The 23,732-nt window shown below is 43.6% G+C and overlaps 1 protein-coding gene and 1 non-coding gene across 2 annotated transcripts in view; one reads left to right on the forward strand and one right to left on the reverse strand.

Moving 5' to 3' along the window:
* Nucleotides 1–265: 265 nt before the first annotated feature.
* LOC110538207 (C1q-related factor) overlaps nt 266–23,732 on the reverse strand; it is a 30,560-nt gene continuing 7,093 nt past the window's right edge. The window contains exon 2 of the mRNA XM_021624864.2: nt 266–1,583. Coding sequence (XP_021480539.1) covers nt 1,404–1,583 — 180 coding nt within the window. The 3' untranslated portion in view covers nt 266–1,403. The remainder of the gene's footprint in view (nt 1,584–23,732) is intronic.
* On the forward strand, nt 3,641–3,716 carry trnaa-ugc. The gene has a single exon. It is a non-coding gene; the product is annotated as a tRNA-Ala (tRNA).

Genomic DNA, 23,732 nt, shown 5'->3' on the forward strand with positions numbered 1-23,732 from the left:
TCCTTCTCTCTCTCTCTCCATCTCTCTCTCTCACTCTCCTTCCATCTCTCTCTCCCTATCTCCATCTCTCTCTCCCTATCTCCATCTCTCTCTCTCTATCTCCATCTCTCTCTCCCTCCATCTCTCTCCCTCCATCTCTCTCCCTCTCTCTCCCTCCATCTCTCTCTCCCTCCATCTCTCTCCCTCCATCTCTCTCCCTCTCTCTCCCTCCATCTCTCTCTCCCCCCATCTCTCTCCCTCCATCTCTCTCTCCCTCCATCTCTCTCCCTCCATCTCTCTCCCCCCATCTCTCTCCCCCCATCTCTCTCCCTCCATCTCTCTCTCTCTCTCTCTCTCTCTCCTTGCTCTGCTTGATATGTTTTACTTCACCACAGCAGAGTGCTCGAGGACGAAGCTGAAGTAATGGACACTGTTTTTTTATCAAATAGTTTACCTCAGAATCGGAATATGTGGCTTCATTGATGGTGGAGGATATCTACGTAACTAGAACATCTAATATACATTTGAGTCTATTTTCAACCCACTTTGGCCCTGTATAGACAAATAGGATAAGGGTATAGAGACGGGACAAGGGGCAAGGATAGAGACTCTAGATGTGTTGGATGGGACAAGGGAAAATGTCATGTTGTATCTGTATAACATGCCTTGCATGAATAACTTTCAGCCACAAACCAGGTCTGTGTTCCCACAGCTGACATCACCCATAAACAAACACCATGTGATAGCAGGCTGTCAAATGCAAGAAATCATGTATCGTTAGAAACCATAATGACACCTTTCATTTCCATTTCTCAGCTAAAGGCTTCTGAATCACAATCAACATCTCACAAAACCATTCTCTCAAAATCAAGTTTTTTTTATCTCACAAGGGACAAACATATTTTTAATATCCTCTTTTGTGTAAATATACAATGTAGTAGTATCTTTTACTAAATTAAAATACTGACATTCTAAGGAAAAGCACACAACGACAAGATAGGACAATTTCAGTCAACAGCGTCCATATAGCCAACTGTTATGGAGAGAAGATGATGAGGCCGGATCCACTTGGCGTTAGTTGGTTTATTTTCCAGTTTGAGGAAGAGGAAAGCGAGGAGCAACTGACAGGTTAGAATTCTGATGAGGAGGGCACCTCTCTCTACCAAGCTTCACTCCTCACTACTCCCTCCCCTATCATCATGTTCTCCCTCCCTCCCTCACAGCACGGCAGACAGGCAGGCCGAGCTGAGCTGGAGAACCTTGATTTGGGGCTGATGTGTTTTATAAGCAGAGGTGTGACGATGGAGACAACCAGGAAACTAGAAAGCATTCTGGCTTTTAACCCCTTCCTTCCCTCATTTACAACTCTTTCTCTCAATCTCTTACTTTGTCTTTCTCTCTCTGGACGTGGCACCTGGGTGGGTTCAGTCGGCGTAGAGGATGAACCCAGAGAAGGTGCTGTATTTGTTGTTGTTGCCGCCGTGAGCCTTGCCCCCGTCCAGCTTGATATAGACCTCGTCGCCTGCGTCTAGGTGGAGGATGACGCTATTGGAGGCGTAGTCATAGTTCTGGTCAGCGTCCTGGGCGATGGCACTGGCTCGCACCTGGAACAGAGAGGAGAGGAAAGAGAGGATGTATAGGTTAGAAAAAAATTCTGCACTCATTTGATCTGAAATGGAAGTGATTTCTGTTGCCATGCTTTGATTTAGCCTTGTTCACAAAAACAACAAGTGACGGGTCAGGAGCCTTCTGGCGCATCACACACCACAACATGATTTTAATTAGGCTGTCATTGGTTTGTCATTGAATGTTCCACCGTGAATTGAAGGCGGTGGACTGGGGAGTCGGGTCAGATGGTTGTTGTCTCTGATCAAAGCGCTGCTCAGTGTTCTCCACCTGAGTAGACATTCTAAGAAAACCAACAACGGGGCTCACTCTCCTGGTGACCTGGTTCTATTATACACTTAGAAATAAAATAAAAAGTACCATCTAGAACCTTAAAAGCTTTTGCTGCAGTGGGTGAAATCAGGGTCACACGGAGAGTTTTTTGGTAAACAAATCTACTCAAACAAAAGTATACACCTCACACACATGGTTATGGGCTTAGAAGAAGAACACACCTGTATCACGTCAGATATAGAGTTGAAATGTATTACATTTTTCAGTTTGTATCCCAATATTGCACATTATATACATCACAGAAGACTGAAATATAACAAACATTTTTTTTACATAGGAATAACAGATTTTCTGCAGTTTTCTCTATATAATGTTTATTCATTATGAAAAATATTAATAACATTCCACCCATGAGGCCACTAGGTAATTCGACTGCAGGAAAGGGCTATAGGGTAATTTGACGCTCCACATAGGAGAACCCTTTCTTGGTTCCACCTCTGTGGAAAGGGTTCTACATGGAACCCAAAATGCTTCTATCTGGAACCAATATGTTTTTGTTTTTAACTCACTCCCTCTGAGTGTAGAGGGAACTACTGAGGAGTTACAGTGAAATACATCAAGGACACCCACCCCACATCAACTTATAAGAAGTGAAAAATAAATCCCTATTCTTTAGTGAATGAGAAAATACTGTGAAAGTAAGATATGTTGTAAGTGTGATTGAATTAATAAATTACTGTAAATCTACCATAGCAATTGCATTTATGTTGGCCGTAGCCTATGTGGTGAGTATGGTATTGCCAGACTGCTTGGCAGTCTGAGTGTTTGGAGCTGGATCTCCCTGACCTCTGGTCCTGGCTAATTAAGCTCCATCTGAAACGTTCTCTTCTCTCCTAGGAGAACGGTGTGGGCTGTAGTGAGAAACGGGTGCCTTGACAGTAATAACTCTGTGTGTGTGTGTGTGTGTGTGTGTGTGCGCGCGCGCATGCGACAGAAATAAATACTTTTTAAAGCTAACCATTGACCATTCATGTAGAGTTTTACAAAAATAAATTGAAGTGCGGCAGATTGTACTGCACTGAGACATCACATTGGACATCACATTGGCCAGGTCGCAATTGTAGATGAGAACTTTTTCTCAACTTGCCTACCTGGTTAAATAAAGGTGAAATAAAATAAAAACATCACCAGTACACAAGCACAGAAAGATAAGGGCCTAAATAAATAGCATCAGCAGCATACATTTTGGAAGACCAAAGCATCTGAGATATACATTTAGTTGCCATAAACCCGGACATTGTCTGTAGCTAAGGATCTTTTATAATCTGCCCAATGAAGAACACAGCTGTCATAAACTCAATCAAACTACTCTTTTCCCCGTGCATTTCTTCTCTAAAAAGCTTCTGGATCTGAATCTAAAGCATGGGCAGGGTCCCAGATCTGGTGTGCCGCCCGGCAGCCTGGCTGAGCAGGTGGCAGGGATAAGATGGGACAATTAATTGGCCCGTTTAACCAGTGGCCACACACAATGGATTTATTGACACATCTGAGGGCCAGGGGGCTGGCACAGGCCTCCTGCAACAACGCACTGATGGGGTTTAACCCTGTAGACCTGTCAGTGATTGTCTGTGTGCCAGAGTTAGGGGAGAGCGGGAGAACAGAGGGATGGGTGGAAGAGTAGAGAGAGACAGGGAGGGAGACTTGCTGTCTAATTAATCTATGCATTTCACTTCCCTCCCTCTACTACTGCTGTAATTATGAGGGTCCCGTGTGGCTCAGTTGGTAGAGTGTGGTGCTTGCAACGCCAGGGTTGTGGGTTTGATTCCCACAGGGGACCAGAATGGGAAAAACTACTAACATGTATCTACTGAATGTTGTTCTGGATAAGAGTGTCAGTTAAAAACTTCTTAGGGCTGTAATCCCGTTAACGGGATTGATATGACAAAACCCAGTGAAAGTGCAGGACGCCAAATTCAAATCAACAGATATCTCATAATTAAAATTCCTCAAACATACATGTATCTTATACCGTTTTAAAGGTAATCTTGTTGTTAATCCCACCACAGTGTCCGATTTCAAATAGGCTTTACAGCGAAAGCACCACAAACGATTATGTTAGGTCACCACCAACTCACAGAAAACACAGCCATTTTTCCAGCCAAAGAGAGGAGTCACAAAAAGCACAAATAGAGATAAAATGAATCACTAACCTTTAATGATCTTCATCGGATGACATTCATAGGACTTCATGTTACACAATACATGTATGTTTTGTTTGATAAAGTTCATATTTAAAAAATCTCAGTATACATTGGCGCGTTACGTTCACTAGTTCCAAAAACATCCGGTGATATTGCAGAGAGCCATCATTTTACAGAAATACTCATTATAAATGTCGATGAAAATACAATTGTTAGACATGGAAATATAAATATACCTCTCCTTAATGCAACCGCTGTGTCAGATTTAAAAAAAAACTTTACGGAAAAAGCAAACCCTGCAATAATCTGAGATGGCGCTCAGAAAAAGAAAACAAATTATCCGCCATGTTGGAGTCAGAAATAACATTATAAATATTCCCTTACCTTTGATGATCTTCATCAGAATGCACTCCCAGGAATCCTAGTTCCACAATAAATGTTTGTTTTGTTCGATAATGTCCATTGTTTATGTCCAAGTAGCTACTTTTGTTAGGGAGTTTAGTACACAAATCCAAACACTCGTGCAGGTCCAGCCGAACGTCGGACGAAAACTTAAACATTTTATATTACAGAAACATTTCAAACTAAGTATAGAATCAATCTTTAGGATGTTGAGAATTCCGTTGTCTGTAGAAAAGCCATGGAACGCAGGTGACCAGGACCTGGCTCTCTGCCAGACCACTGACTGAAAGAACTCTCATCCGGCCCCACATCCCAGTAGAAGCTTCATTCAAGTTTCTAAATATGGTTGACATCTAGTGGAAGCCTTAGGAAGTGCAACATAACCAATATTCCACTGTGTATTCAATAGGGGCTGGGTTGAAAATCGACCAACCGCAGATGTCCCACTTCCTGCTTGGATTTCTTCTCAGGTTTTTGCCTGCCATATGAGTTCTGTTATACTCACAGACATCATTCAAACAGTTTTAGAAACTTCAGAGTGTTTTCTATCCAATACTAATAATAATATGCATATATTACCAACTGGGACTGAGGAGCAGGCCGTTTACTCTGGGCACCTCTGGGAACCTTTCATCCAAGCTACCCAACACTGCCCCTGCAGCCATAAGAAGTTTTAAAATGTCTTTGTTTTTATCTTTTCCAAGTCGTGAGAGCAACATAATATGCACATTGTGAAAATGCAGTGAAAGCTAATTCAATGAAAGCTAACTCAATGAAAGCTAATTCAATGAAAGCTAATTCAATGAAAGCTAATTCAATGAAAGCAAAGTGAACTAATGCCCAATAGCTATGATGGGTTGTGAGTCACTACAAGCAACAGGCAGGGACATTGAAGCTGTCTATTCGATTTAATCAAATAACAGCATTTCAGTCAGTCCCTAGTCAGTGCTGAACAAAGTGTTTTGAGAGATACATGTATTGATTTGACACATTGTGTTTAAAAACCAGTCTAAGCTAAGCTATGATGTGAGTGACAATGCATGATCAATAAATGACGAAATTGACTGAAAACGTCCCATCATCGCGGGCATAATGACAACTGTCAGAGGAAGGATATTTCGTCCTCTGAAGGCTTTAAGAAATCAACCAATATGAAAAAACATGGCCATATTTTTTCTCCTTTAAAGCTGGGAAAACTTTTGTCCAGTCTTCTAAAGGCGGTCTATGAAAGTCTTTAGAAACTGTGAAAGACTAGAACTGAGTGAGAGAGAAACGGAAAGCCACTCAAAGGGCATGTGAAGAAGAGTTGAGAATACCTCAACTACCGCAATTACCTCAACTACCTCGTTCCACTGCCCATTGACTCGGTACTGGTACTCCGTGTATATAGCCTTGTTATTGCTATTTTATTGTGTTACTATTTCCGTTTTTATTTGGAAAATATTTGTCTTTTTAACTCTACATAACTTTGAATGAGCTTGTAAGTAAGCATTCCATGGTAAAGTATACACCTGTTATATTTGGCGCACTGCAAGATCATATTCAACATTGATAGGGCACACATCCACTGCTAACACATCATGTGCCTGTCATCCCCTCTCTTTAGCGGGTCTTGTGACAGATGGAAAAGCTGAACGTTTTCACCATGGAGACAATACGATGGTACACTATTTCACGTGGAGCAGCATTTTATCTACTGACATCAGTGCCTCATCGCTTTCATCACATTCAGGCATCTTGGAAGCCTTGCCAGTCCTTTGGAATCGGCCTACTTCTTTGACAGCTGGGTATGAAGCACCCTGCTGACCATCAGACAGTCACGATAATGAGAATCTGTGAAATCTCAGTGATTTCATGAAGCCTTCTCCTTAGTTTATCTGCCTCTTGTCTCTTCCACTCTTCTCACAACAGAGGAAGGAAGTCATTGTGGCTGTTGAGACACAATCATGCCAGACACCTTAGATTATTCTCAACCAGAATAAGAGGAATGTTCAGTAACAGTTGTCTGTAGCTAAGACATTCCAGCTTGCATGGAGATCTTTGCCATGTCTTTTGCCACTTTCAAGGTGAAGTACTCTGAGTAATGCTATGAAGGTCTATGCCAAACAGTTATGCTGAAGCCAGCCTTAAAGGTGTAGGTTTATATATGGCATAATGTACTACAGGCATCTATGAGTCTTTTTTCATTGTTTACCTTCCTGATTAAATCTTAAGGCTCATATCGATGTGCAAACAAAGCTCTCTCTCCTGATCCGTAGCAGCAGTCGTCCACTGCATATTAATATGAGATGATTCGCCCTGAGCACACAAAGTCAACACGTTCTTATTAGAAGGTTGCTGCTTGGTGCCGGATGTGGGCGGCGGATAGGGACTTGGTTGGATCTGTCTATGGGGATTTTGATGAAGCTTCTTCAAATATTTCTCTTATTGCATTCACATTGAACTCTGGGACCTCTGTTGTCAGAGATGTGCGATATGACTCGCTTCAACTCCTTGTGTTAGAAAGTTAAGGAAGTCAACTTGCCGAGGACTATCCTTCAGCTAGTAGAAATCCAATGCATTTGTTCTCAGCAACTATTGATTGCAAAGAATCTGACCACGCTGTAGTCATATTACATAATTGAGATTGGAACGGTCATTCATGGCTCAATTCATTGTTCATTCTCTATGTCTTTCGCTCAGTCACTGTTGTACACAACGACAGAGAAGCCACATCATTTTCCCTCACACTGTACGCGGAACAACTCACAAGATGGAAGCGCAAGCCATAGGTTAGACTTTAGAAAGTGAGAGAGAAAGAGAGAGAAGGGGGGAGTGAGCAAAAGAAGCAGCGAGATGGAAAGAGAGAACAAAACGGCAACTGGCAGAGCATGGCCTCAAAATAGAACATCGACGTGGAACTCTTGACACAACAAACAAAGCGTGAGCGCCCAGGCCAGCCTAGCCTACTCCAGCAAATGCAAATGGCCCCAGAGTCGTCTGACGTTGTCTCGTCTCCCCCCAGCCGTGGCTGCTGAAGCATGTTAGCATCCGTCACATTGTCGCTGTGATGCCTCTGATTGAATAATGCTCTGCGTGGTACTGGAACACTAGAGAGAGATGGGAGCTGAGGGCTGAGGCTGGGCTGCTTCAGCTTAATAGATAATGCCCCCCACCCCAGACTCCACGGTGAATACCACTCCATTCGACTCCGCTCGCATTCTGAATGCATTTGAATATGAATGTGGAGTTTATCAATAATGCCAGCACTCGTACCTATAATAGGCCTCTGAGATGAAGGGACGACAGCTTTTTGCATATTCACTGTCCTCTGCTAAAGCTGATTAGTCCTACGGAGTTGGGAATCATGTTGAGTTGCGATGGCATTTTGCATTATCCTATAGCTAACAGCTGAAATGCCTGGTGTTGTGTTGTTGTATTGATTGCCAATACAAAAGATCCAAACAACCCATTGAAATATTACACTGGAATAGGACCTCGTTGGCCGAGCTGTTTGCTGGTGTCAGTAACAGTCCCTCTTGGACACCGATATGTTCTCTCCAGTAGTAGTGACAAGGACATGTCTGGATGGAGGACAACTTCTGACATTTCTCTGGCAGGGACTTGTTGACTCACCATTAAGCTTCCATTCTTTAAACTTCGCTCGCCTCTTTCTAAATCCAAGTGTACCGCCACCTAATTGGGTTTGAACACCCAACCGTGAGCCGCATGCCTGATGGCAGCTTAGCCACCTTGTCACAACCCTGTCACATCTCCTAACCCACACCACCAATGCACACTCACACACGCAGAGGTACACATGCGCGCACACACACACACATTTGCGCGTGCTCAAAGACACACACACACACACACACACACACACATACACAAACCTAGTCAAAAGACCGTTGCCCCATAGATTTTTGGTGTCAGCTGTTGTTCTGAGCAAGGTTGTCATGGTGTCAAAAGAAACATGTTTAAATACATGATACGTTGTTGAGAGAAGGAGAGAAAGGCTTTGTGCATTAATCACTGCATCTGTACTGTTTATACCTTCAGGGCTTTTTTTCCTGGTAACGTGAATGCCTTTCGTTGCATGAACCTCTCCACAGTTTACACAATTGTTTATGTAATGCCAAAGTGTCCCTCCCACTGGGTGTCAAGGAAAATCAAAGCCTGTCATCACGTAAATGCATTATGTATTACAACAACCACTCGGGAGGATAATGACACGACAAAACACAGAGGCGATGGATGGGGCAACAGTGATAACAATGGGGCTGTAAAATCCTCTGGCTTGTTGTGATGCTGATGTATTGGCACAGACTTATCACTGGGAAAGGGGAGGAAGAGGAGACGAGAAACAGAGAGAGGTAGAGGGGGAAGGGTCAACTCTGACCTGCGTGTGGCCCAGCCACTCTTGCCTGTTTGTGACTCACTCTTGTCAGTCAGATGCTGTGAGAAATGCTCAACTTTCAACACTGCTCAGTCTCAATCCCCACTCACTCCCTGCACCTTGGTAACACAGTGTTTTTAGGGTAGAATCTGGTGACACGTTGAACCCTTGCACAACATAAGGCAAGTTATTTTAGTCGCTATGAATTTTAAAAAACAGTTATTGTTTGAAATGCACCACAAAGCATTATGGGGTATTGAGAGGAGAATTTTGCAGTGTGAGAAACCTCCCTAATGAGGCAAAGCTTAGGCAGAAAGTGCTAATAGTCTTGAAGGAGAGACAGGTTCAGATGTTTTGCTGCCACATGCATTTTTCATGAAGTGCCCTATTCATCATTTCTGGCTGGATGGATTGTTGATATCTCCCATATTCATGTTTAGAGGGGAGAGCCACCTTGTTAAGCACATACAGTAACTTAGTGTGAGTCACTTTGGAGCCATTGACATGAGGTTTCCCTGTACTGTGAGAGAGGGGGTTGGGGGTTATCAGAATGGTTTGAATTGGGTGATGGCGAGATGTCAGGGCTTGGAGAGAGAGAGATGTTTACATAAGAACAGGCCCATGGGCGCTTTCCCGTCCCCCGTATGTGCTCCCATTATAATGAAGGAGTCTTGTGAGTCAACACCAATGTCATGCAGGAGTCAGTCATCTCCAGACGGAAACCCAGAGGCTATTTTAGACCATACACTCCTGTGTTTCAATGTATGGGGATGTTACAGCACTTATTCATAAACTATTCAATCGGAGATGACAGTGGAGATGAAGTCCTAGCGAGTTCTGGCCGCTGCTCTGCTATTTAAAGGGACAAGACCACAGACAGGCTGAAGAAGAGATGGCGTTGGAGAGAAGTAGTAGTAGTATGGGGATTGTGTTTGCTTCCCTTTGGGAAACTTTTACGATAAATGATAGATTTTCCTCCGTTGGTTGGCGATGACAGCCGGGTGTCATCTTGACATTTCCAATGTGTGTGGTATTTCTTAACAACATGGGCAAATCTTCATTTAATAGTCCTACCGCACCTAATTAGGCTGCTTCTAATGTTCCACTCGGCAGAGTGTCAAATCCGATGTCCAATTACACAGCAAATCAAGGCCTCTGCTACCTCTCCAGCTGATTATAGAGTGAGGGTCATAGACTACATCCTGGGTCTGTCAGACTGGGTACGGGTGACACACATGCAGGAACATTCATGAATGCACGCACACAGACAGAGACACACGCACGCACATGGTGGGATCAATACCAAGGGCTGAGGGCAGCTCGCCTTTCCCTACCCCAGACACCTCCGTCTACACTAGACAAAGGCTCTCTGTTCCTGAAGACATACAGAGATGAACAGCGGCCCCTCAGTCTCAGTGCTATAAAACCTAAACCTAGCCCAAAGATATTCTCTGCCTTTATTTTAGCACCAGAATGTTAAGTGGACTGTTTAGCTGATGAGACAGATATACCGATATGATAACACTTTATTTTAAGGTACACATATTAGCCAATCATTTGTAGTGTATAAGTGTGTATATAAGTAGCGTATAAGGCCTTAATCAGGTCTTATTAACCATATATTAGGCCTTAACTAAGTATTTTCTTATTCAAACATTATAAGTCATGTATTACTGGACAATCCTTAATAGCATGATTATTAGCAATAATAAAGGCATATTAACATTTAATAAAGAGCAAGTAACACAAGAAACAGACTCTCAATGTGGGACTGGTAAGGGGATTGTACCTCAGTATGTGTTCCCTATTTTAACTGTCTATAAAGGACCTCATTGGACAGAAAGGGGCACAACTCCGTTCATATATGCCATACAGCCAACATTCTAGTCAAAATTATGTAAACAACTACATTTCTATACAGTATATACAGTATATCCATATATATATATATATATATATATATATATATATATATATATATGTGAATTTCGGCTGGATAAGGATATATTATGAATTACAAAGGGTCACATCTCCCCACACCCTTGAGCAAAAACATTTAATGTTTGCCTGAAACTGAGGATTTGTGTAGTTTGATGACATAATACATTGATTGATATATATGTCCTATAACCAACATTCAAGTCTGATTTGAACAATTGATGTAAACAATTAGTTTCAGGCGAACATGATTATGGTTTTGCTCATGGGTGTGGGGAGGTGCGCCCACCTTTTGCGATTCACATTATATCATGCCATACAGTCAACATCCATATATGGAAGTATATATTGAAAATGAGTTGCTCATATATATTTTTTATACATCAAATGACTTGAATGTTGGCTGTATGGCATAGATGAGGTGAGGTGTGCCCCTTTCTGTTATGGTGAGTGAATGAGGACCCAAAAGCGAACTAACTTAAACAGAGCTTCTTTAATAACCAAACATAGGTAGGCTCAGATAGACCGGCAGATTCCGACAGGACAGGACAAGGTTACAGCAAACATGACGATAGTCTGGCTCAGGCATGAAACACAACAAACAAGAATCCGACAAGGACAGGAACAGAAACAGAGAGAGATATAGGGACCTAATCAGAGGGAAAAAGGGAACAGGTGGGAAACGGGGTGAATGGGTAGTTAGAGGAGACAAGGAACAGCTGGGGGAAAGCGGGGGAGAAAAGGTAACCTAACAACGACCAGCAGAGGGAGACAGGGTGAAGGGAAAGGACAGAGACAAGACACAACATGACAGTACATGACAGTACCCCCCCACTCACCGAGCGCCTCCTGGCGCACTCGAGGAGGAAACCTGGCGGCAACGGAGGAAATCCTCGATCAGCGCACGGTCCAGCACGTCCCGAGAGGGAACCCAACTCCTCTCCTCAGGACCGTACCCCTCCCAATCTACGAGGTACTGGTGACCACGGCCCCGAGGACGCATGTCCAAAATTCTACGGACCCTGTAGATGGGTGCGCCCTCGACAAGGATGGGGGGGGGGGGGGGGGAAGACGAGCGGGGGCGCGAAGGACGGGCTTGATGCAGGAGACATGGAAGACCGGGTGGACGCGACGAAGGTATCGCGGAAGAAGAAGTCGAACTGCGACAGGATTAATGACCCGAGAAATACGGAACGGACCAATGAACCGCGGGGTCAACTTGCGAGAAGCCGTCTTAAGGGGAAGGTTCTGAGTGGAGAGCCAAACTCTCTGACCGCGACAATATCTAGGACTCTTAGTTCTACGCTTATTAGCAGCCCTCACAGTCTGCGTCCTATAACGGCAAAGTGCAGACCTGACCCTCTTCCAGGTGCGCTCGCAACGTTGGACAAAAGCCTGAGCGGAGGGGACGCTGGACTCGGCGAACTGAGATGAGAACAGCGGAGGCTGGTACCCGAGGCTACTCTGAAAAGGAGATAGCCCGGTCGCAGACGAAGGAAGCGAGTTGTGGGCGTATTCTGCCCAGGGGAGCTGTTCTGACCAAGACGCAGGGTTACGAAAAGAAAGACTGCGTAAGATGCGACCAATAGTCTGATTGGCCCGTTCTGCTTGACCGTTAGACTGGGGGTGAAAGCCGGAAGAGAGACTGACGGAAGCCCCAATCAAACGGCAAAACTCCCTCCAAAATTGAGACGTGAATTGCGGACCTCTGTCCGAAACGACGTCTGACGGAAGGCCATGAATTCTGAAAACATTCTCGATGATGATTTGTGCCGTCTCTTTAGCAGAAGGAAGCTTAGCAAGGGGAATGAAATGAGCCGCCTTAGAGAACCTATCGACAACCGTAAGAATAACAGTCTTCCCCGCTGACGAAGGCAGTCCGGTGACAAAATCTAAGGCGATGTGAGACCACGGTCGAGAGGGAATAGGAAGCGGCCTGAGACGGCCGGCAGGAGGAGAGTTACCGGACTTAGTCTGCGCGCAGACCGAACAAGCAGCCACGAAACGACGCGTGTCATGCTCCCGGGTGGGCCACCAAAAACGCTGGCGAATGGAAGCAAGCGTACCCCGAACGCCAGGGTGGCCGGCTAACTTGGCAGAGTGAGCCCACTGAAGAACGGCCAGACGAGTAGGAACGGGAACGAAAAGAAGGTTCCTAGGACAAGCGGGCGGCGACGGAGTGTGAGTGAGCGCTTGTTTTACCTGCCTCTCAATTCCCCAGACAGTCAACCCGACAACACGCCCCTCAGGGAGAATCCCCTCGGGGTCAGTGGAGGCTACTGAAGAACTGAAGAGACGAGACAAAGCATCAGGCTTGGTGTTCTTAGAGCCCGGACGATAAGAAATCACGAACTCGAAACGAGCGAAAAACAGCGCCCAACGCGCCTGACGCGCATTAAGTCGTTTGGCAGAACGGATGTACTCAAGGTTCCTATGGTCAGTCCAAACGACAAAAGGAACGGTCGCCCCCTCCAACCACTGTCGCCATTCGCCTAGGGCTAACCGGATGGCGAGCAGTTCGCGGTTACCCACATCATAGTTACGTTCCGACGGCGACAGGCGATGAGAAAAATACGCGCATGGGTGGACCTTGTCGTCAGAGAGGGAGCGCTGAGAAAGGATGGCTCCCACGCCCACCTCTGACGCGTCAACCTCGACAACGAACTGTCTAGAGACGTCAGGTGTAACAAGGATAGGAGCGGATGTAAAACGATTCTTGAGGAGATCAAAAGCTCCCTGGGCGGAAACGGACCACTTAAAGCACGTCTTGACAGAAGTAAGGGCTGTGAGAGGAGCTGCCACCTGACCGAAATTACGGATGAAACGACGATAGAAGTTCGCGAAGCCGAGAAAGCGCTGCAGCTCGACGCGTGACTTAGGGACGGGCCAATCAATGACAGCTTGGACCTTAGCGGGATCCATCTTAATGCCTTCAGCGGAAATAACAGAACCGAGAAATGTGACGGAGGAGGCATGAAAAGTGCACTTCTCAGCCTTCACAAAAAGACAATTCTCTAAAAGGCGCTGGAGGACACGTCGAACGTGCTGAACATGAATCTGGAGTGACGGTGAAAAAATCAGGATATCGTCAAGGTAAACGAAAACAAAGATGTTCAGCATGTCTCTCAGGACATCATTGACTAATGCCTGAAAGACAGCTGGAGCGTTAGCGAGGCCGAAAGGAAGAACCCGGTATTCAAAGTGCCCTAACGGAGTGTTAAACGCCGTCTTCCACTCGTCCCCCTCCCTGATGCGCACGAGATGGTAAGCGTTACGAAGGTCCAACTTAGTGAAAAACCTGGCTCCCTGCAGGATCTCGAAGGCTGAAGACATAAGAGGAAGCGGATAACGATTCTTCACTGTTATGTCATTCAGCCCTCGATAATCTATGCAGGGGCGCAGAGACCCGTCCTTCTTCTTGACAAAAAAAAACCCCGCTCCGGCGGGAGAGGAGGAGGGGACTATGGTACCGGCGTCAAGAGCTACAGACAAATAATCTTCGAGAGCCTTATGTTCGGGAGCCGACAGAGAGTATAGTCTACCCCGGGGGGGGGGGTGGTTCCCGGAAGGAGATCAATACTACAATCATACGACCGGTGTGGAGGAAGAGAGGTGGCCCTGGACCGACTGAACACCGTGCGCAGATCGTGATATTCCTCCGGCACCCCTGTCAAATCACCAGGCTCCTCCTGTGAAGAAGAGACAGAGGAAACAGGAGGGATAGCAGACATTAAACATTTCACATGACAAGAGACGTTCCAGGAGAGGATAGAATTACTAGACCAATTAATGGAAGGATTATGACAAACTAGCCAGGGATGGCCCAAAACAACAGGTGTAAAAGGTGAACGAAAAATTAAAAAAGAAATGGTTTCACTATGATTACCAGAAACAGTGAGGGTTAAAGGTAGCGTCTCACGCTGAATCCTGGGTAGAGGACTACCATCCAGGGCGAACAAGGCCGTGGGCTCCTTTAACTGTCTGAGAGGAATGTCATGTTCCCGAGCCCAGGTCTCGTCCATAAAACAGCCCTCCGCCCCAGAGTCTATTAAGGCACTGCAGGAAGCTGACGAACCGGTCCAGCGTAGATGGACCGACAAGGTAGTGCAGGATCTTGAAGGAGAGACAGGAGTAGTAGCGCTCACCAGTAGCCCTCCGCTTACTGACGAGCTCTGGCCTTTTACTGGACATGAAGTGACAAAATGACCAGCGGAACCGCAATAGAGACAGAGGCGGTTGGTGATTCTCCGTTCCCTCTCCTTAGTCGAGATGCGGATACCTCCCAGCTGCATGGGCTCAGCACCCGAGCCGGCAGAGGAAGATGGTAGTGATGCGGAGAGGGAGGCGACGGAGAGCGCGAGCTCCTTTCCACGAGCTCGGTGACGAAGATCAACCCGTCGCTCAATGCGAATAGCGAGTTCAATCAAGGAATCCACGCTGGAAGGAACCTCCCGGGAGAGAATCTCATCCTTTACCTCTGCGCGGAAACCCTCCAGAAGACGAGCGAGCAAGGCCGGCTCGTTCCAGCCACTGGAGACAGCAAGAGTGCGAAACTCAATAGAGTAGTCTGTTATGGATCGATTGCCTTGACATAGGGAAGACAGGGCCCTGGAAGCCTCCTCCCCAAAAACAGATCGATCAAAAACCCGTATCATCTCCTCCTTAAAGTCTTGATACTGGTTAGTACACTCAGCCCTTGCCTCCCAGATTGCCGTGCCCCACTCACGAGCCCGTCCAATAAGGAGAGATATGACGTAGGCGACACGAGCAGTGCTCCTGGAGTAAGTGTTGGGCTGGAGAGAAAACACAATATCACACTGGGTGAGGAACGAGCGGCATTCAGTGGGCTCCCCAGAGTAACACGGCGGGTTATTGATTCTGGGCTCCGGAGATTCGAAAGCCCTGGAAGTGGCCGGTGGATCGAGGCGGAGATGGTGAACCTGTTCTGTGAGGTTGGAGACTTGGGTGGCCAGGGTCTCAACGGCATGTCGAGCAGCAGACACTTCCTGCTCGTGTCTGCCTAGCATCGCTCCCTGGATCCCGACGGCTGAGTGGAGAGGATCCGAAGTCGCTGGGTCCATTCTTGGTCGGATTCTTCTGTTATGGTGAGTGAATGAGGACCCAAAAGCGAACTAACTTAAACAGAGCTTCTTTAATAACCAAACATAGGTAGGCTCAGATAGACCGGCAGATTCCGACAGGACAGGACAAGGTTACAGCAAACATGACGATAGTCTGGCTCAGGCATGAAACACAACAAACAAGAATCCGACAAGGACAGGAACAGAAACAGAGAGAGATATAGGGACCTAATCAGAGGGAAAAAGGGAACAGGTGGGAAACGGGGTGAATGGGTAGTTAGAGGAGACAAGGAACAGCTGGGGGAAAGCGGGGGAGAAAAGGTAACCTAACAACGACCAGCAGAGGGAGACAGGGTGAAGGGAAAGGACAGAGACAAGACACAACATGACAGTACATGACACTTTCTGTCCAATGAGGTCATTTATGGAGAAACAAATTCTGCAAGTAAAAATATGGTCACACTTATAATAGGGAACACATACTGAGGTACAATCCCCCTATCAGTCCCACATTGAGGCCGTTTATTAAGAATCTGTTTCTTGTGTAACTTGTTCTTTATTAAATATGAATATGCCTTTAGTATTGCTAATAATGATGTTATTAAGGATTGGCCAGTAATACATGATTTTGAATAATAACTCGCAAAATTAAGGTCCAACATATGGCTAATATGACATAATAAAGGCCTTATAAGATATATATACTTATAAACTACAAATAAGTGGCTAATATGTGTACCTTAAAATAAAGTACCGCATATATATATTGATACAATGTCTAGACTATTCTGAAAAAGTAGATGCTACAAAGTAAATGAATGCAATGCATATATGTGTATTTTAACACTCAACATAGCCTGAACTTTCTTCCAGTCGCCCTCTTTTTGTGTGAATTGAATTATATGATAATTACGGGGAAAAGCACTTTTTTTTTCTCCTCCAAATTTTTCAAACAGGTTTCATTAATCAAGACAGACACTAATATAACATGCCAGATTCGGATCCAGATGGTTCATGTTCGTTCAATTTGCTGTGTATAGATTGCCATGCTAAACACACTGCATGGGTCACACCTGGATACACAGCAATAGGCTAAACAGACTTGTGTTGATGTGCACCAGAGCTTAAGAAACCCCCAGAGACATGAAGAAAGAACCACTGAGATGCATGTTGATAGGTTGGGAAATGACACGCAGATAAAAGCATCATTCACTCAGTATTGTATCTTCAACAGCCCTCTAGGCGGAAATACAAAGACATTTTCTAAATGTTGCTTTGGATAATACTTTACACACATAATAGTGTTGGATCTGTGACATCCACTTGTACTGATTATATCTTCACTAATGCTGCAGAGCTTTGATGCAACGCTGTATCGGTTCCCATTGGCTGTAGTGACTATAACATTGTGGCAATAACAAGGAAAGCCAAAGTGCCTAAGGTTGGGCCTAAAGTAATTTATATATACAAACAACAACTTACAGACACACACAAACAACAACTACATCTCATCTGCCCAGACCCACGTGCTCACACCCCCTTTCCTAGTGCCTGAATTATTGTTTGCCTTAAATTGTACCAATTTGTTTTTTTTTACCTTTATTTAACTAGGCAAGTCAGTTAAGAACAAATTCTTATTTTCAATGACAGCCTAGGAACAGTGGGTTAACTGCCTTGTTCAGGGGCAGAACGACAGATTTTTAGCTTGTCAGCTCGTGGATTCAATCTTGCAACCTTTCAGTAACTAGTCCAATGCTCTAACCACTAGGCTACCTCTCACCCATTCTATTTCAATATTTCAATAATACATAATACGATGTTTCCATTATGTCAATTGACAGGTTGATTTCCAGTTTTTTTGTATCTGTTTTTTCAAGATGGATGATGAGAAGAGAATCGTCCAGCCCATTGGGTATCTCAATACTTCTGACAGCCATCTTTTTTATCTCGCCCATAACTTTATGACTTTATAGCATTCCCAGAGAGCATGGATTATTGAGTCATTGTTAGTTTTACACTTAAGACACGACTCTGCCGGTGTGCTGTAAAAAAAAAAAAAAAATGTCTCTTCCATAATACATTCTATACATTCGTTTATACTGGATTAAACATACATCGTTAACTGGAATTTACTTATTTATGCTCCAATATTCCCTCCATCTTGTGTCAACATCACTTCTTTTTAAGTTTTGGTTCCAACTGTTTATATTTTATTCTAAGAGATTGTCAGTTGGATATGCTCTCTGCAAGGTTTTGTATATCTTACCTATCATATGAACATCCTTTTCTGACTCAAATAAGCAATGTGGACTCGAGTCACATGACTTAGACACGAGTCACAAATATGATGACTTGCAACTCGACTTTGACTTTAACACCAATGACTCCTGACTTAACTTGGACTTGAGCCTTTTGACTCAAACTGACTTGATACCCTCCCTGAGCCCAATGTTAAAAATGATGCTATTAAAAAAATAATCAACTCTTCATTACAGTTTGAATCGGACAACATCCAAACAAATTGTGCCAGCTGGGAAGAATTTGTGCGTGGCAGTGCAGAGGATCGTCGGCGGGTGAATTCAGATGGAGCCCTTGGAAAGATGATTCCCAAAATTATTATTTTTGGTAATAAAGACGATGCTGTATCAACAAAAAACTAATTGCAACATGCAAAACATGCGGGAAGAAAATGACAGACGGAGGCGCAACAACCTCCAACTGTTTCGACCTTTGAAGCTGCATAAAGAACGGTAAGTTGTGGCTAATATAGACGACAGCTATATATTTTATTACTTTACTGGTGTAGCATGTAGGCTAACGTAACGTTAAATCAATGAGCCACCACACAGTCAGTCAGTGTGGGGACGTGATCATTGCCACCCAAGATTGAGCTACAACTGGCTAGGCATATGTTAGCCTACTGTAACCACACACAGAGAGGGTGGGTCTGTGAGTGTGTGTTAAGGTTGGGCGATTGTGTACAAGCCTACATTGCCCGATTGCGCCCCATAGCAATCCTTGATAGGTGTATGCCGCAAGAAAAAGCCCTGGGTATTGAGTTAATACAATACCCAATCTGGAAAGTTAAACCCCCCTCAGACTAAGATGTAAAACTTTCCTTTTTTTTCCCCTCCATGTAAAATCTATAATGACTAAGTATACTTTTTTAAAGAATTTCTTCAGTGGGGTAATTGGTATTACCGAAAATAAATACAAAAACTTTGGAAGCCATGTCATTTATAAGAGATCATACCAAATGTTTTCTCAGGACTCCGTTGTTGAAGATGTGTAATGAGGAAATTATACCAGATGCAACACTGGAAGTATTTGTTAAAGTATTCATGCCAATTGCTGATAAGCATGCACCTGTTAAGAAATGAACTGTGATAACTGTTAGAGCCCTCTGGCTTAACGAGGAATTTAAAAAGTGTATGGTTCAAATAAATTATGCAACAGCGGTGGCAAACAAGTCAGGCTGCTCAGCTGATTGGTTGACATACTGTACATTGAGACATTTGGTGACTAAACTTAACAAAAAGAAGAAGAAATGATATTACCAAAACAAGATAAATGACATAAAACACAATCGAAAAAGACTCTGGAGTACCTTAAATGATACCATGGGCAAGAACTATTGTTGTCCATCAGTAACCACCAGATATAGACAACCTTCATGGGACACAATTTAGAATGGTAGCAGAATGTATTGACACCCCCATTTGCTTTATCTTGAACAAAAGCCTAAAGGACTGTGTCTCCACAGGCGTGGAACGAAGCTAAAGTAATTCCACTGCCTAAAAACAGTAAAGCTGGCTCTAACATACACCCAGTTTGCAGTTTGCTGCCTGTTCTTAGTAAACTGATGGGGAATATTGTGTTTGACCAAATGCAATGCAATTCAACTAGTACTGTACTGACTCAGATGACAGATGATTGGTTAAAATAAATGGATAATAAAATGATAGTTTGAGCTTTATTGTTAGATTTCAGTGCAGTCTTATGTAATTGATCATACATTGTTATTGAAGAAACTCACTTGCTATGGCTTTATAACACTTGCCATCACATGGTTGGAGAGTTTTTTAGCCAATTGAACCCAGAGAGTGTTCTTCAATGGAAGCTTCTCTAACATCAGATACAGTTGAAGTCGGAGGTTTACATACACCTTAGCCAAATACATTTCAACTCAGTTTTTCAAAATTCCTGACATTTAATCCCAGTAACAATTCCCTGTCTTAGGTCAGTTAGGATCACCACTGTATAGTAAGAATGTGAAATGTCAGAATAATAATAGAGAGAATGATTTATTTCAGCCTTTTTGTCTTTCATCACATTCCCAGTGGGTCAGAAGTTTACATACACTCAATTAGTATTTGGTAGCATTGCCTTTAAATTGTTTAACTTGGGTCGAATGTTTCGGGTAGCCTTCCGAAAGCTTCACACAATAAGTTGGGTGAATTTTGTCCCATTCCTCCTGACAGCTGGTGTAACTGAGTCAGGTTTGTAGGCCTCCTTGCTCGCACACGCTTTTTCAGTTTTGCCCACACATTTTCCATAGGATTGAGGTCAGGACTTTGTGATGGCCACTCCAATACCTTGACTTTGTTGTCCTTAAGCCATTTTGTCACAACTTTGGAAGTATGCTTGGGGTCATTGTCCATTTGGAAGACCCATTTGCAACCAAGCTTTAACCTCCTGACTGATGTCTTAAGATGTTGCTTCAATATATCCACATCATTTTCTGTCCTCATGATACCATCTATTTTGTGAAGTGCACCAGTCCCTACTGCAGCAAAGCACCCCCACAACATGATGCTGCCACCCCGTGCTTCACGGTTGGGATGGTGTTCTTCGGCTTGCAAGCCTCCCCCTTTTTCCTCCAAACACAACAATGGTCATTATGGCCAAACAGTTGTATTTTTGTTTCATCAGACCACAGGACATTTCTCCAAAAAGTATGATCTGTACTGTGCAGTTGCAAACCGTAGTCTGGCTTTTTCATGGCGGGTTTGGAGCAGTGGCTTCTTCCTTGCTGAGTGACTTTTCAGGTTATGTTGACATAGGACTCGTTTTACTGTGGATATAGATACTTTTGGACTTGTTTCCCCCAGCATCTTCACAGGGTCCTTTGCTGTTGTTCTGGGATTGATTTTCACTTTTTGCTCCAAAGTACATTAATCTCCAGGAGACAGAACGCATCTCCTTCCTGAGCGGTATGATGGCTGCGTGGTCCCACGGTGTTTATACTTGCGTACTATTGTTTGTACAGATGAACGTGGTACCTTCAGGCGTTTGGAAATTGCTCCAAAAGGATGAACCAGACTTGTGGATGTCTCCATTTTTTTGGTCTGAGTTGTTTTGATTTTCACATGATGTCAAGTGAAGATGCAGTTAGTTTGAAGGTAGGCCTTGAAATACATCCACAGTTACACCTCCAATTGACTCAAATGATGTGAATTAGCCTATCAGACTCTTCTAAAGCCATGACATAATTTTCTGGAATTTTCCAAGCTGTTTAAAGGCACAGTCAACTTAGTGTATGTAAACTTCTGACCCACTGGAATTGTGATACAGTGAATTATAAGTGAAATAATCTGTCTGTAAACAATTGCTGGAAAAAATGACTTGTGTCATGCACAAAGTAGATGTCCTAACCGACTTGCCAAAACTATAGTTTGTTAACAAGAAATTTGTGGAGTGGTTGAAAAATGAGTTTTAATGACTCCAACCTAAGTGTATGTAAACTTCCGACTTCAACTGTATATACAGCGTGGTGTCCTTCAGGACAGTTGCCTTGGGCCATTACTTTTCTCAGTTTTTTCAAATGATATGCCACTGGTCTTACACAAAGCTAGAATGACTATGTCTGCCGACCATTCCAAACTAAACATATTAGCACTCAAAGCCAGTGAGCTCACTGAAATAAATAAAGAGGATAAATGAGGAGTAACAATATCAGAATGGGTGATTAGTAACAAACTGGTCTTAAATACATATAAAACTAAAAGCATTGTATTTGGTTCAAAACATTCTCTAAGACCTCAACTGGAGTTGTGTGACCATTGAGCAAGTTCAGGAAGCTATACTCCTAGATATAACAGTAGATGGTCAATTATCATGGTCAAGTCATATTGACAAGTTATTATGAAGATTGGGAGGGGTGTGTCTGTTATTAACAAAAATTAACTGTACTAGTTGTTCAGGCTCTGGTCTTGTCTTATCTTGATTACTGTCTGGTAATATGGTCAAATGCAGCAAAGAAAGACCTAGTAAAGCTGCAGCTGGCACAAAACAGAGCAGCGCGCCTTGCCATTAAAAGATAAGTTTCATTTTTTGCAACCAAATCAAACATTTTGATGTAAATGGCATGTTATAGATGGGTCCAGACACCTTTCGTGTGATTTCACATGTTTTTGAGAAACTTACCCCAAACACTAAATCACTTCCTCGTCCTTGTTGTGTAGTATGGGGGCACCGAAAATACATTCCAAAAACACCCAAATATGTCCTTTTACAAACGGCAACACTCCGTATAGTGATACAGGTTGTTAGATGTGGTACACATGAAATTGTGTCATTCCATACTTTATCTGTAACATTATACAAAAAAAAACATGTGAAATCAAAAATAATCTGTTCCCCTCTATAACATGTCATTTTACATCAAAAAAAGAGATTTGGTTGTAAAAAAAAATGAAACTTCTCCATTAACTACACATACAGAACTAACATCAACAACATGCATTCCAGTCTTTCCTGGTTGAGGGTTGACGAGAGATTCACTGCTTCTCTTCTAGTTTTTATGAGAAATATTATTGTGATGAAAATTCCTGATTGTCTGCATAATCAAATAACATTCAGCTCAGACACCCATATGTCGCCCACAAGACATAACACCAGGGGTCTCTTCACAGTCCCCAAGTCCAAAATGAATTCACGGCAAAGCACGGTACTATACAGAGCCATATGATCACATGGAACTCCCTTCCATCTCCAATTACTCAAGCAAACAACAAAATTACCTTGAAAAAAAACTACATCTCATTGAATGGTGGGGACTGTTGTTTTTGTTGTTGTATTGTTTGTGTATCTTTGTGTTAAAAATGTGTGTGACTGTCCTATTCTATCAGTGTATCAGTGTTTTGTTATTTGTCATGTTCTGTGTTTTTTGTGGATCCCCCGGAAGAACAGCTGTTGTCTCTGCAAAATCTAATGGGGATCCAGATAAACAAGTAAATAAACCTAGTCTGTGAAGATGATCGCAGTACTTCACTTCACAGCACCGTGTGTCTACTTGGATACATCAATTCAAAAGAGCCAGTGACGGACTGTGCCAAGATTTCCCCTCATTTTTATACTACAGGCCAGAATCTTTCAAGTGTGTTTTTGCTTTCTAAGCAAAACAGTATTCCTGATGTTAACCTCCAAGAGCCAAACTGTATTTCTCCAATAATAATCAAGACACATATTGATATTAAATTGTCAATAAAGGGATGGGCATAGACGGTGTACTTCTGGAGGTCACCTTGGATGGCTCGAACAGAGCAGAGGAGTTGTAGAGGGCAGTACACAGTGAGGGAGGGCAGGTGTGTGTTTTTGCATGTGAGCCCGTGTGGCGGGAAGCAGGGAGCAGTAATTGTTGGGGAAGAGCCATATGCGCTGCTCGGAGGACGCTAGAGCTTATTAAAGAAGGAGACAGAGTGATTATTCACACAGGGCCCTCCTGAGAGAGTGACGTTCACGTCATTGCTTTTAATTAACTCCGAAACGGTTCTGCTGATTAATAACAATATTAAGGCGGGGAACCGAGGAGGAGCACAAACACATCCTGGATCTGGTTCAAGGTTCTAACCT

The sequence above is a fragment of the Oncorhynchus mykiss genome, chromosome 12 (genome assembly GCF_013265735.2).
Source record: "Oncorhynchus mykiss isolate Arlee chromosome 12, USDA_OmykA_1.1, whole genome shotgun sequence".
Taxonomy (NCBI): Eukaryota; Metazoa; Chordata; class Actinopteri; order Salmoniformes; family Salmonidae; genus Oncorhynchus; species Oncorhynchus mykiss.